This window comes from Microcaecilia unicolor, chromosome 11, assembly GCF_901765095.1.
Source record: "Microcaecilia unicolor chromosome 11, aMicUni1.1, whole genome shotgun sequence".
NCBI classification, from domain to species: Eukaryota; Metazoa; Chordata; class Amphibia; order Gymnophiona; family Siphonopidae; genus Microcaecilia; species Microcaecilia unicolor.
The window spans coordinates 33567540-33580209 of NC_044041.1; the positions used below are offsets into that span (position 1 = coordinate 33567540).

Sequence of the window (12670 nt, forward strand, 5' to 3'; positions counted from 1 at the left end):
AGTGGGGAGAATACATGGCTCCTTTCGTCTACCTCCATGTCCCCCTCCCCCCCAATGGACTTCTGGCTATGCCACTGGCCTGGCTGTTAAAGCAGGTGGTCAAGAATGAGAAATGCCAGGTTCAGACCTTAATTCATTTTGCCCTCCACTGCCTAAGGTATCAAAATGAATGCCCTCTAGGGCAGCTACATTATGACTTAGTATATAATCTTGAAAAGTAACTGATGTTCTCCAAACTTTACTAGACCCATGGCAGCACTAAAGGAACATCCAGGTGAAAAATGAGAATACATTTTTCACACTGAATTATATGGACACTGCAGCATAAATACTTTTAAGTTGAGCTCTACATAATAACATGAATGATTACAATTCCATTCACTTGAAAATGCCTGAAAAGGCTTTACTCCTGTTATCTAGAGAGGAAATGCTGGTTGTCTAGGTAACAATCTCAGAAACAGTGATGAAGCAATACCAGAATTGCCTCTTACACAAGTTAATGTTAATGGAAAAGCATGCAAAGGCAGATCAGAATGATATTTCATTAAGTCAGAATTAGAGGGGTCAATCTGAGGCTGAATGAAATTTGGTTTGTGAAAAAATGTTTATTAAAAAAAACAAAAAAACAACAACAACAACAACAGAGTACACATTCATCAAGAAACATTTTTTGAATGGTCACACACTATGGTCCTACCTTGCAGACGAGGCAATGCTACCATGTAACTGGAAAGCCTGACATTGCAGGCTGAGCCACACTCTAAAGGGATAGGATACAAGTGGAAGTGATGAAGCATGTCCAAAATGGATGGGAACCGAAGATGCTGAACTCGACACTGTCCCCACTCTGTAAGGGTGAGCCGCAAGTGCTGTGGGAATTATGAAAGTGGAAAGTATTAGCAAATATTACAAGGCTTAAGAAATTTATCAGACTTCCCCAGGTTAAGCTATGATACCTTACAAATGTTTCCAAAATCAAACTTATAAACGCTTACATCCTCAGTTTCTAACCTTGCCTTTAGTACTCAACAGTGATTATTTTGTAAACCACTCTCGTACATCAAGTTTTATAACTAAAATAAAAACATGAAAACAGAGGGGGAAAAAAAACCTAATGCATCAAATTTTTTAAAATCCAGAATGCTTTACTTGAAAGGTCTTTTGAATTTATTCTGTACCTGTTCCAAGAGTCAATTATAGAAGAATGTGTTTAAAACCAAATAAAATACAATTTCCAGATACCCATTCTTAAGTAAATTTGCATATATTTGGAGGGTGATGGGTTAATATTCAGACTGCAGCAATTAGCAATTTTTTTTTTTAATGCCAGCTACCATGGGCTTTTTATAGATGGATATTCAGTGTGGGGTCACACTCAGATACTAAGGGGGAAATATTCAGCATCTGGTGGTAAGCTGCTCACCACCGTGGGCTGAACTAAGCTCAGGTGTTCATTTTCGAGGCACGCGTGGCTCTTGGAATTGAATACCTAGGTATGTGCGCTGACCTGGAAGTTGCACAGCTAAACAGGGAAGAACTAACCTCCACAGGTCAACAAGCACAAAGGAATAGTGGAGGCAATCAATGCAAGTGAAAGTCAGTGGGCTGTTTTTGCTTTCATTTGCTGATTTGGGGATGGGGTGGAGTGGGTGACAGGACTTTTCTCACTGTAAAATGTGGAAGCTTGATATTGTTTACTTTTCTTGGGATATCCAGGTTTTGGTCTCTTTAAATTGTATGGTTATTTTCTTGTTGCTTGGATTTTCAATAAACTGCTTCTGCAAATTAAAAAAGTGAAAGTCACCAATTGTGTAAGCTTACTCTCTATTGCTACATGGTATAGAGAACTTCTGGTATTCTGATTTAGCAGTGCGCAAGTTGTCTTCATAACTGCATTTTGGATTACAGCAGACTCTTGACGCAGGCCATACAGCCGAAACATGGCCGTGTCAAGTCTTCTTAGATGTGAATAAAGATTGTTGCACACGCTTGGTGACTTTCGCTTTTATTGATCAACTCCACTGTTCCTTGTGTGTGCCCTCTGACCTGGAAGTTAACAAGCCAATATTCAGACCGGTGCCTGGTTAACTTGGTGCACAGAGTTAGGACAGCCTTTTTGCTGTCTTAACTTTATGCACCTGCTTAGCGAACCAGCCCACTGACCGGACTTGGCCTTTACGGTACTATGTAAGCCACATTGAACCTGCAAATAGGTGGGAAAATGTGGGGTACAAATGTAACAAATAAACAAACAAACTTAATATCGTTAACTGGCTAAGTGTTAGCTCTGCCCAAACTCCCCCAAATTTAGTGGTTATGGAAATAGTCAGTGGAACTATCCAGTTAACTGGTGCTGAATATCGGTCTGCCAGCCAGCCTCTCCTGCCTGGGTTCAACCCCTTAAGTATTGGGCCCAAACTGGCTGCTGGCACTTATCCTGGCAACAGTTAGGATGATCTTTTTGCTGTCCTAACTTTATCTAGACACAATTACCTGGTTAGCAGACTAGTCATTTTCGAGGTACATGCGGCTCTTGGAATTGAATATCTAGGTATGTGCACTGACCTCCACAGGTCGACACGAATAGACAAGGGAGGCGATCAATGCAAGTGAAAGTCAGTGGCATTGGTTGGTAATCATTGTGGGTATCCTGAAAACTTGAATGGTTGGGTGGTCTGACCAGATTTCAGTGGCACTGTTCAGGTAAGTGAATAGTGAGCAGGACTTATAAGGGAGGAGCTGCTGAATATTAGGCCCTAAGTTTATGTATCCAGTTTCACCTTTATTATGTCACAATGAACTGCAACCTACAATTCTGTCTTATGCTAAATATTCAATTACAAATGTATGACAAGTCCTCAGGACACACCTAGCCTGTCAGGTTTTCAGGATACCCACAATGAATATGCATGAGAAATCTGCATGCACTACTTGCATTCTATGCAAATCTCTCTCATGCATATTTATTTATTTCAAATTTCTATTCTGCACAATCCTGCGTTCTTGGCGGATTACAAAGTTACATTCATAGTAATGCATCACAAACTTCAGATCTAAAAGAGTCTGCCTCCCAGGACCAGAAAGACGGTACCAGTTCTTCTAGCCTCTTCTAAGAGGGGTTTTTCAAGGTGCAGAGTCCATAACATTATAGACAGATTCCTTAATTGTCCCTTAGGAGCTTTCACTTTATCTGCTATTCTGTGTGGTACCCAGACAAGAACCTGTTGTGGGTGGGTGCAGGTTGAGGAAACTGAATATTGTGGGTAGGGTAGCTGCTGGGATCTCAGGTACTTTGTGGTTGGATTAGGTTGGGGCTTTAGGTAGGGGCACTGGGGTTGTCCCTCCAGAGAAACAGGGGCTCAGCTGAGAAGCTGAGCCTCCAAACTATGTTTGTGGATACGGACAGCCTCCTGGATGAAGTTGTGGATTCCCCAGACCTCTCGGAGGAAGCAGATGGTAGTAAAGGCCTCCTGGCATTGGTTGAGAATCATTGTGGGTATCCTGAAAACTTGAACGGTTAGATGTATCCCAAGGACCAAATTGAGAACCCCTGGTTTAGACTGAGGCACGCACAATACACCAATACACTGGAGGATACTGCTTTCTTCTTTTCCTTTTCCTGTGATCCTGATGAAAACTGGCCACTTTTCTTAACATGAGAAAAGGAAAGCAGAATATACAGTCCCAACAGTCAGCTCCAACAGTCTACACTGGAATGTTAACAACTAAACTAGGATGAAAATGATTTCACTACAATCATGCATGATATAAAGGCTTTTTTTAATGTTGCTTCCATACATGGAGATCTCGTCTAGAAATATCCAGTCATGCCACTCACCACGGGCCTGCACTGTGCTTTCATTCTATCAATTGGTTCAGTTCCCCAGTAGCAAGTCTGTTTTCAAGATGGATACCAGAGATTAAATGCCCTGGTGATAGGAATTACAGCTGCTCTATAATTTACTCAGTATACCTACTGTTTACTGACTGGAGTAGAATCTTTCTTCTCAAAGTGGTACTATCAGACACCATCTTATCAGGTTCCCTGAAAGTGTTGTCAAAGTTTAAAAGTAGCCTAATGGTTAGTGAGCTGAGAACCAGGGGAACATGATTGGATTCCCTCCCTCTACAGCTACTTGTGACTCTGGACAAAATCACTTAACCCTCTACTGCCACAAGTACAAACAAAACAAAACACACACACCTTAGACTGTGAGCCCTCTAGGGACAGAGAAAGTACCTGTATATAATATGCAAACTGTTTTGGTTGTACTACAGAAAGGCAGTACATTTATTTTTGGCACTTAATTTTTCTCTCTTGACTTTTGTCGTTTTAATTTATTAGCCACCATGGTCTGCATTAAGAAATGGCGGGATATCAAGCCTTTTAATAAACAAACATGTCAGATCCTGGGACATTCCTTCTGTGCACTGTATTCCTCTGCTATGTTCTCAACTACCAGACTGGCCCTTTTGAAGTCATGCAACAGCAAATACCTTAGCTCTTCCTTGGTAGTTGAATGTTAGGACATATTCTCCTCGCCTCGTTTCACTCTGTCGAACAAGAAAGACGCCATGCCCTTCAATGCCTTGCAACTGGACTAGCTGCGCAGCTTTGAATCGAGAAATGGAGCCATGAAACCAAGGATGCAAAGATAGCAACTGATCTGTTTTGTGCCATGACTGTTCTTGTAGTCCAAAGTGAGTAGCACCTAGAAAAATAAAAATGATATGTAATCGTTATTAGAACTAGTTGAATTACACAAATTAAAGAACACTGCTGTAATGTAACTGGCTTGTAAAGAACGTAAATTTACTGCATTTTATTGTACAGGTGAACTTCAGACTGGTTCGAGTTTATGGAATTTTTGGATATTTCCTGGTTTCTAAATAAAATCTGATCAAGTTCTATGTAGAGTCATCAATGTATAGAAATCCACATTAAAACTGCCATTGTGCATCCTTTGATTTGTTGAATCTGCTCGAACATTGCTGTGGACTTATCAAATTGAAGAATCTACAGTATATTTTAAAAGTTATTTTTTATTGCATTTATTTGATCTTAGCTCACACCTTTTCAGTAGTAGCTCAAGACAAGTTACATTCAGGTACCCTAGGTATCTCCTTCTTCCCAGAGAGATTATAATCTAATTATTGTACCCAGCGTTGAAATGACTTGCCCAAGGACTCAAGAACAGTAGGATAGAACACTGGCTTCCATGGTTCTCAGCCCACTGTTCACACCACCAGACTTCTCCTCCACAATAATTAAAGAAATCGATGAACATTTTGCAGTTTGCAAAACTAATTTGTAAACCAGTTCTTTAGTAAGACTGCCTATCTGGAGCACCATAAAAAAGAAAGGATCTGGGGTTCCTAGCCCATTATAAACCATAAAGCTGTATTTCTCTGTTGATCACCCTCCCCTATCCACACCTATCCTGTTAGAATATCAATTATATGCTTTGATGTCCCCATGCATACCTCCTACCCACCCCCATCCTCCCACCCTGTCAGACTGTCATAGTAATGCTTGAATGTTTTCACTTATATACACTGTCAGCTAGCACATTTGCTTATTTCTGATCTGACGAAGGGCAACCTTCGAAAGCTAATTAAGAAATGTATTAAGTTATGTCCAATAAAAAAGGTATCATCTTATTTTCTTTTCCATGTTTTATTTTGTTTGATTTCTATTGATAACCTTAAGAGTGGACTAACACGGCTACCACACTCCTCTACATAAAAAAGAAGAAATTAGGTCCTACCTGCTAAATTGCTTTCCTTTATACAAGTACTGCAATATAGTTGAGCTCTGCAACTCTTTGCCAGAGGATGTGGTAACAGCGGTTAGCGTATCTGGGTTTAAAAAAAAGGTTTGGACAAACTCCTGGAGGAAAAGTCCATAGTCTGAGGCAGACATGGGAAGCAACTGCATGCCCCGAGATTTGTAGTATGGAGTATTCTGCCAGGAACTTGTGACCTGGCTTGGCTACTGTTTGGAAGGCAGGATACTGGGCTAGATGGACCAGTGGTCTGACCCAGTATGGCTACTCTTATGTTCTTATGTCCATCAAGCCCAGGATCCTGTTTCCAACAGTGGCCAATCCTGGTCACAAGTACCTGGCATGATCCCAAAAAAGTATAATACATTTTATGCTGCTTATCCTAGAAATAAGCAGTGGCTTTCCCCCAAATCCATTTTAATAATGGTCTATAGACTTTTCCTTTAGGAAGTAGTCCAAACCTTTCTTAAACCCCACTAAGCTAATTGCTTTAACCACATTCTCTGGCAACAAATTCCAGAGTTTAATTACACGTTGAGTAAAGAAACATTTTCTCCGATTTGATTTAAATTTATTACTTTGTAGCTTCATTGCATGCCCTCTAGTCCTAGTATTTTTGGAAAGCGTAAACAAGCAATTCACATCCACCCGTTTCACTCAGTATTTTATAGACCTCTATTATATCTCCCCTCTGTCATTTTTTCTCTAAGCTGAAGAGCCCTAGCCACTTTAGCCTTTCCTCATACAGAAGTCGTCCCATTTCCCTTTATCATTTTCGTCACTCTTCTCTGTACCTTTTCTAATTTCACTATATCTTTTTTGAGAAGCGGCGACCAGAGTTGAACACAATATTTGAGGTGTGGTCGCACTAAGGAGCGATACAAAGGCATTATAATGTCCTCATTTTTTGTTTTCCATTCCTTTCCTAATAATACCTAACATTCTATTTGCTTTCTTAGCTGCCGCCACACACTAAGCAGAGGGTTTCAACTTATCAATGACGACACCTAGATCCCTTTCCTGGTCGGTGATTCCTAATGTGGAACCTTGCATTACGTAGCTATAATTCGGGTTTCTCTTTCCCACATGCATCACTTTGCATTTGCTAACATTAAACGTCATCTGCCATTTAGACGCCCAGTCTTGTAAGGTCATCTTGTAATTTTTCACAATCCTCTTGCGATTTAACAACTTTGAATAACTTTGTGTTGTCAGCAAATGTAATTACCTCACTAGTTACACCCATCCCTAGATGTTATAGGAGAAGTGGTTCTTAACCCAGTCCTCAGGACACACCCAGCCATTCAAATTTTCATGATACCCACAATAAATATGCATGAAATAGATTTGCATATAATGGAGGCAGTGCATGCAAATTTCTCATGTATATTCACTGTGGATATTCTGAAAACCTGACTGGCAAGGGAGAACTCCAGAACTGACTTGGGAAATACTGATCAGACTACATTCTCTCCTCCCTGGGGCTTGAATATGTGCTTTAAAGCACAACATTCGGGCCCCAGGCAGGAGAGGACAATGTGGCCCGATGCAATACCCTGTACTGTCATCCTCTGATCTCTTTGCAGTCCGGGAGAGTCAGTGATAGCATCAAGTAGGAATTTGTGGTTAGGGAAGCAGTGCATGGAGCTGTTGGAGAGAAAGGGTCTGAAGGACAGTGAAGGGACTGGAGCTGCCAGGGGAACACACTTTTTTTTAATTTTTTTTATTTATCAATTTTCAAAAATTTACAAGCAATTACTACTTGAATAAGAAAAAAAAAAGTCAGAAATTCTTAAAGTAACAGTCTGAAAGTAAGATGAATGACTTAAATTAGACCACCAAATTAGGGGGACATGAGCCGTTATTAACTTGGAAGATAAGATTCTTACATATTATTTAAATAAAGACTTAGCTAATTATACTCCATACTTGCCTTTTCAATAAATTACCCATTCGGAAGTGCTCAGTCTGTATGACACAAACCGGCATTACAATATTTTTTTTTGGTCTATAAATTGTTTTAAGTGCTCGGGAAAAAAGAAAACATATTTTACACCCAAATATTTTATATTACATTTGCATGGATAGTTTAAATTAAAGACTGCGCCTAATGCCAAGGCATCAGTTCTCAGTGCAAGAAAGTCCTTTCTTCTGGCCTGAGTTTGTTTTGTTACGTCTGGGAATACCCAGATTTTCCCTCCATGAAAGGGAGTCTGTAAGTTTCTTAAGGCCATCTTTCTCACTAAGTCCAAATCTTGTTGAAATATAAAAGATACCAATAAAGTTTTTCTCTCCGTTGTAGATGTGATAGAAGATTCTAGTAAGTCTGTAACATTCAAATCTCCTTGTGGTTGAATGTCACTATTCTTTTTTGTAGGAAGGTAATAAATTTTATTCACAGGAGGTATATTATCAGAAGAAAATTTCATATTTTCCACCAAATATTTCTTAAATATCTCCAATGGAGAATACACTGGTGTGCAGGGAAAATTTAATAAGCGAAGGTTTAACCTCCTGTTATAATTCTCAAAGTACTCCAATTTATTGTTTATGGCATTTGTATCTTTTATCAGCTTAGTAGAAATTTCTTTCAATTTTGCATTTTCTGCTGTTAGGTGGTTAATCTTATCAGTTAGTTCGTCTTTCATCGATGCAAATGAGACAGTTAAATCCTGAACATTGCTCACCAAACCTTCAATCTTGCCCGTCGATGCCTGAACAGTCTGTAGCGTCTCCCAAATCGCCTCAAAGGTAACAGACGCAGTGGAACCCTTACATGGGTTCTGCATTGTTGAATGAAGAGTCCCAGCTGAAAAAGGGACCTCAGCAGGAACCCCGACTGCAGGTCCCACTCGTGTGTTTCTTCCTTCGCTCTCGCGAGAACTAGAACCACCACCGCTGTCAGGTTCTGCTGGCTGTGGTGGAGGGTAATGTGGTGGAGGGGACAATGAGACGTCCTGTCCCAAGAGTTCGGACTCTTCCTGGTCCGGCAACTCAGCGGGACCTCCTGCCGCTGTAAGTGAGGAGCGCACGAGGTAGGTCTCCAGAGTGGGCTGGTTCGGTGTCGAAGTTAGTGCCGGTTGGGTCTTGGCTCTAACCAAACCCTTCCTCTTCGTATGCGGCATACTAAATTCACAGAAGAAATGTTTCCTGAAGGAAAAAAAAACCTTGAAGAGAAGGGTTGAACCGCTCAAGTCTCCAGAGCTACTCGTGGAGCATTGTCAAAGCCGCCATCTTGCTCCCCCCCCCCCCCCCCCCCCACAAGCCGCCAGGGGAACACACTTGGTTAGGAGACTACAGGGAGAATGAGGGTGCAGGGGGAGAAGGAGGATAGGAATGTGAATGGATTGGAGTGTGCAGGGAGACAGAATAAGAGGAGACTTAACGTGAATGTGGAATGAGGATATTAGAAGAAATGAAAGTTGTGAGTAAAAGGGTTAGGGACCAGAGAGTGTGTGAGGGATCAAGAGGGGTTCTGGTGGGGGTGTGAAAAAGATTAGTGTTAGTATTAGGTGATAGAGTGTAAGAATTAGATCCTTGTGAATTCAAGAAACCATGGCAAGAGATCACTGAAAAGAAAAGGAATTGTAAAGCTTAGTAGCTGGGTGAGATGGACAGACTGGATAGGCCATATCTACTGTCATTTTTCTGTTTCTTCCTCCTTCCCTCTCCTGATCATGGATTTTATCCTTCCAGAAGCCTCCTCTTCTCCCCTTATGCCACTTCTCTTGCCATGATTCTTCCATCCCTCTGTTCCCCAATTCTCCTGCTCTCTCCTTACTTTGATTTTATATCCTTTCTTCACAGTCTCCTTTCTCTTTCCAGACTGATCACTAGGATCCCTTATTCCATATACCCCTTTAAAAGCCAAATATATTAATCAGACACATAAATGTAATAAGACAACAGCTTTATTTTTATAAACAAAAATGTAACTTGACTATTTCTTAGACATAAGACATAAGCATCGCCACACTGGGACAAACCAAAGGTCCATCTAGCCCAGCACCTTGTCTCCGACAGTGGCCAATCCAGGTCACAATCACCCAAGATCCACGGAGCAAAGCATTTTGTACTGCTTTCTCAGGAATAGTGGATTTTTCCCTACATTCCTTTAATAACATTCTATGGCCTTTTCCTTCAGGAAGCCGTCCAAACCGTTCTTAAACTCTGCTAAGCTAACAGCCTTAACCACTTAATTTATGCAAATATGCCAAACCACCATAGGATCTTGAAAAATCTACAACAGTGATCCAATGCCTTTGCCCACAGAAACTGGTTGTTGAGGGTATGATGCATGGACCTTGTCAGTGCTTCCACGGCTAGAAACACTGGTTAATTCAGTGTGCCTGGTATCTGAAGCACTTGCCTGGTTTTGATCCTGCAAGGGCTCATGACTGTCAAATGAATGAGGTGAGGTTCAGACAGAAATATTGGAATGCACACATGCCCAAGTGTAGCCTATTCTTCTCTGGATGTCACCATTACTACACAACACACTCTAATTAGCTACAGAAACTGTTCCATGGGCTAATGACAGAAAAACAATTCTTGCCTCATTTTAACTAAGTGCATGTTTTATTGAGTACACCAAAGTATAATGCTTCTTGCTAATACACATACAATGACATTTGATTTGATATGCAAAACCAAAACTCTTCAACCAAGCCTTTAACGGAAGAAGTAGCTAACTTGTTAGTCTCACTCACACACATAAGGATTGACTCGGGCTGCACATATTGCAGCGGGACATGTTTATCCACTCCTACCCTAGCTGAGATAATATTTAACTATCTCTCTGACCTCACGTGCAACTTTCTTCTATCACCTTACTTTCTAATTCTTCCTACTTTCTTACTCATCTGTATGTTACAACTTTGCCTTACCCCTCACTACCAATTATAATGTTCTAGTACATATTGTGTTGTCATTGCAAGAAGCATTCCATGCCATACTTTGTATTGTTGTTCGAATATGTTTACTGCTCTAATTGCCTCCTGCTCATGTTTGATCTATTCTTACTGTACACCGCCTTGAGTGAATTCCTTCAAAAAGGCAGTAAATAAATCCTTATGAATAAAATAATAAATATGTCTATATTATGTGCATATTTACATGGGTATTCCAACCAGCGATGGTGTTTGCGGGTGCAAATTGGGCAATTGTTTTGGTCCCCCATGCCACCCTTAGGCTGCTTAAAACCTGAAGGAGATACAGTCTGCTGGTGAACTTTGGGGCATCCTCCCAAGTTTCTGGCCTGGGCTCTTGCAGGTTTGACAACCACTCCACTAATCTGCAGCAACTAAATGTTCGTTCTAGTCCCTTTTTATTCGACTTACTACAGTATTCATGTCAGAAAGCAGAGTCCTTATCTGACTGACATGCTTTACTACCCTAAGAAATGTAAGATGCATAGTACCAATGCTTTCCCTAAGGAGACCAAACCCCAACTTCCTATAAACTAAACCTGAGGTCAGCTCTGTCTTTGCCCATCTCGAAAGAAAACGTGGTCACAAGACATCCTTACAGCATCTACTTAGTTTGCTGAAGACACAAATTTGCCCTTTTCTGGTCTCCATCATACCTTCTCCATCTTATTCCCAGATGTCCTTTTTTTTTTTTTTTTTTTTTTACAGTTTATATTATTTGCTTGTATATTTACAGTTATTGAAAAAAATTTTGTGTCTTGAATTAACTGGGCATTTTCTAAATGTCATACGGGTCCATTTACAATAGCTTATACCATGATGCTTTTCATAGAGGACTGTTGGGTTATTGTGTAATTCTGACCATGACTGAAACAGATTAATATTTCTGAAAGCTTCTCCCAGTTAAAAAGGTAAACAAAGAACAGAAGAGGTATCAATTGCTCTCATGGACTGTGCTATGTTAGAGGTAAAAATCACTTAAGTTACAGTTACCTTTTGGCAAGGTAATAAATAGAAATAAATCAAAACAAAGAAAATATATCTTTTTTTTATTGAACTAAATACATTTTTTGATTAGCTTTCAAATGTAACCAGGGTATCATCTTATTTTAATTTCTCTGTTTTTGTTTATTTCTATTACCTTTAAAAGTGGACTACCATGGCTACCACACTAACTTTTGACAAAATCCTACACATTTGACTTTCACAGGCATGTCTTATACTACTAAACCTGGCATTTTGTAGAACATATATTAGGGAAGTCTATAAATAGCACTTGAAATTAGGTGTCAATTCCACACACAACGTTTAGAACGGAAACGTGTTGTAACAGACATAAGGCACCAAAATGCAGGTCACAAGTATCTCGCAAGATCCCAAAATAGTAAAACAGATTTTTTTTTTGCTGCTTATCCTAGGAATAAACAGTGGATTTTCCTAAGTCCACCTTAATGATTTATGGATTTTTCTTTTAGGAATGAGTCCAATACTTTTTAAAACCCTGATATGCTTTTACCACATTATCTGGTGAAGAATTCCAGAGCTTAAAGGCAGCATAGCATGGTTTCATTAAGTGGTAGCCCCCATTAAATAAGTGTTCCTCAAACTCTTAGAATTGATTTTTCACTACAAAGGGCCCTTGTTTTAGACACTGCTTGAAACTTTACAACAAGAAAATGGGACTCAGCTTATGGCAGCTCTAGTAATTTAGGGTGCTGAGAAAAGTGAAGCCTGTCTTCTAGTAGAGTCTTGTGATGTTCCAAAATATTAATATACTGTTATGCCCCCTCCCCACCCCACTCTCCACAGAGCTCATTAAACAGTTACCAAACAACTGGACCAAGTGGACACTGATATTACACAATTTTCCATGGGGACAGTCTACTGAATAACCCTGCCCCCAGTATATCAGTTGCTCACTGGTACTGAAGGGAGCAAGCATCTTACATTTACTTC

At 40.2% G+C, this 12670-nt stretch overlaps 1 protein-coding gene across 2 annotated transcripts in view; it reads right to left on the reverse strand.

Annotated features, from left to right (window-relative positions):
- The window catches only part of SH2B3 (SH2B adaptor protein 3), a 328562-nt gene that overhangs the window by 17328 nt on the left and 298564 nt on the right, over positions 1 to 12670 (reverse strand). For both annotated transcript variants that reach the window (XM_030217335.1, XM_030217334.1), the window contains exons 6-7: positions 4498 to 4712; positions 698 to 869 (exon numbers count right to left, since the gene is read on the reverse strand). In XM_030217335.1, coding sequence (XP_030073195.1) covers positions 698 to 869; positions 4498 to 4712 — 387 coding nt within the window. The remainder of the gene's footprint in view (positions 1 to 697; positions 870 to 4497; positions 4713 to 12670) is intronic.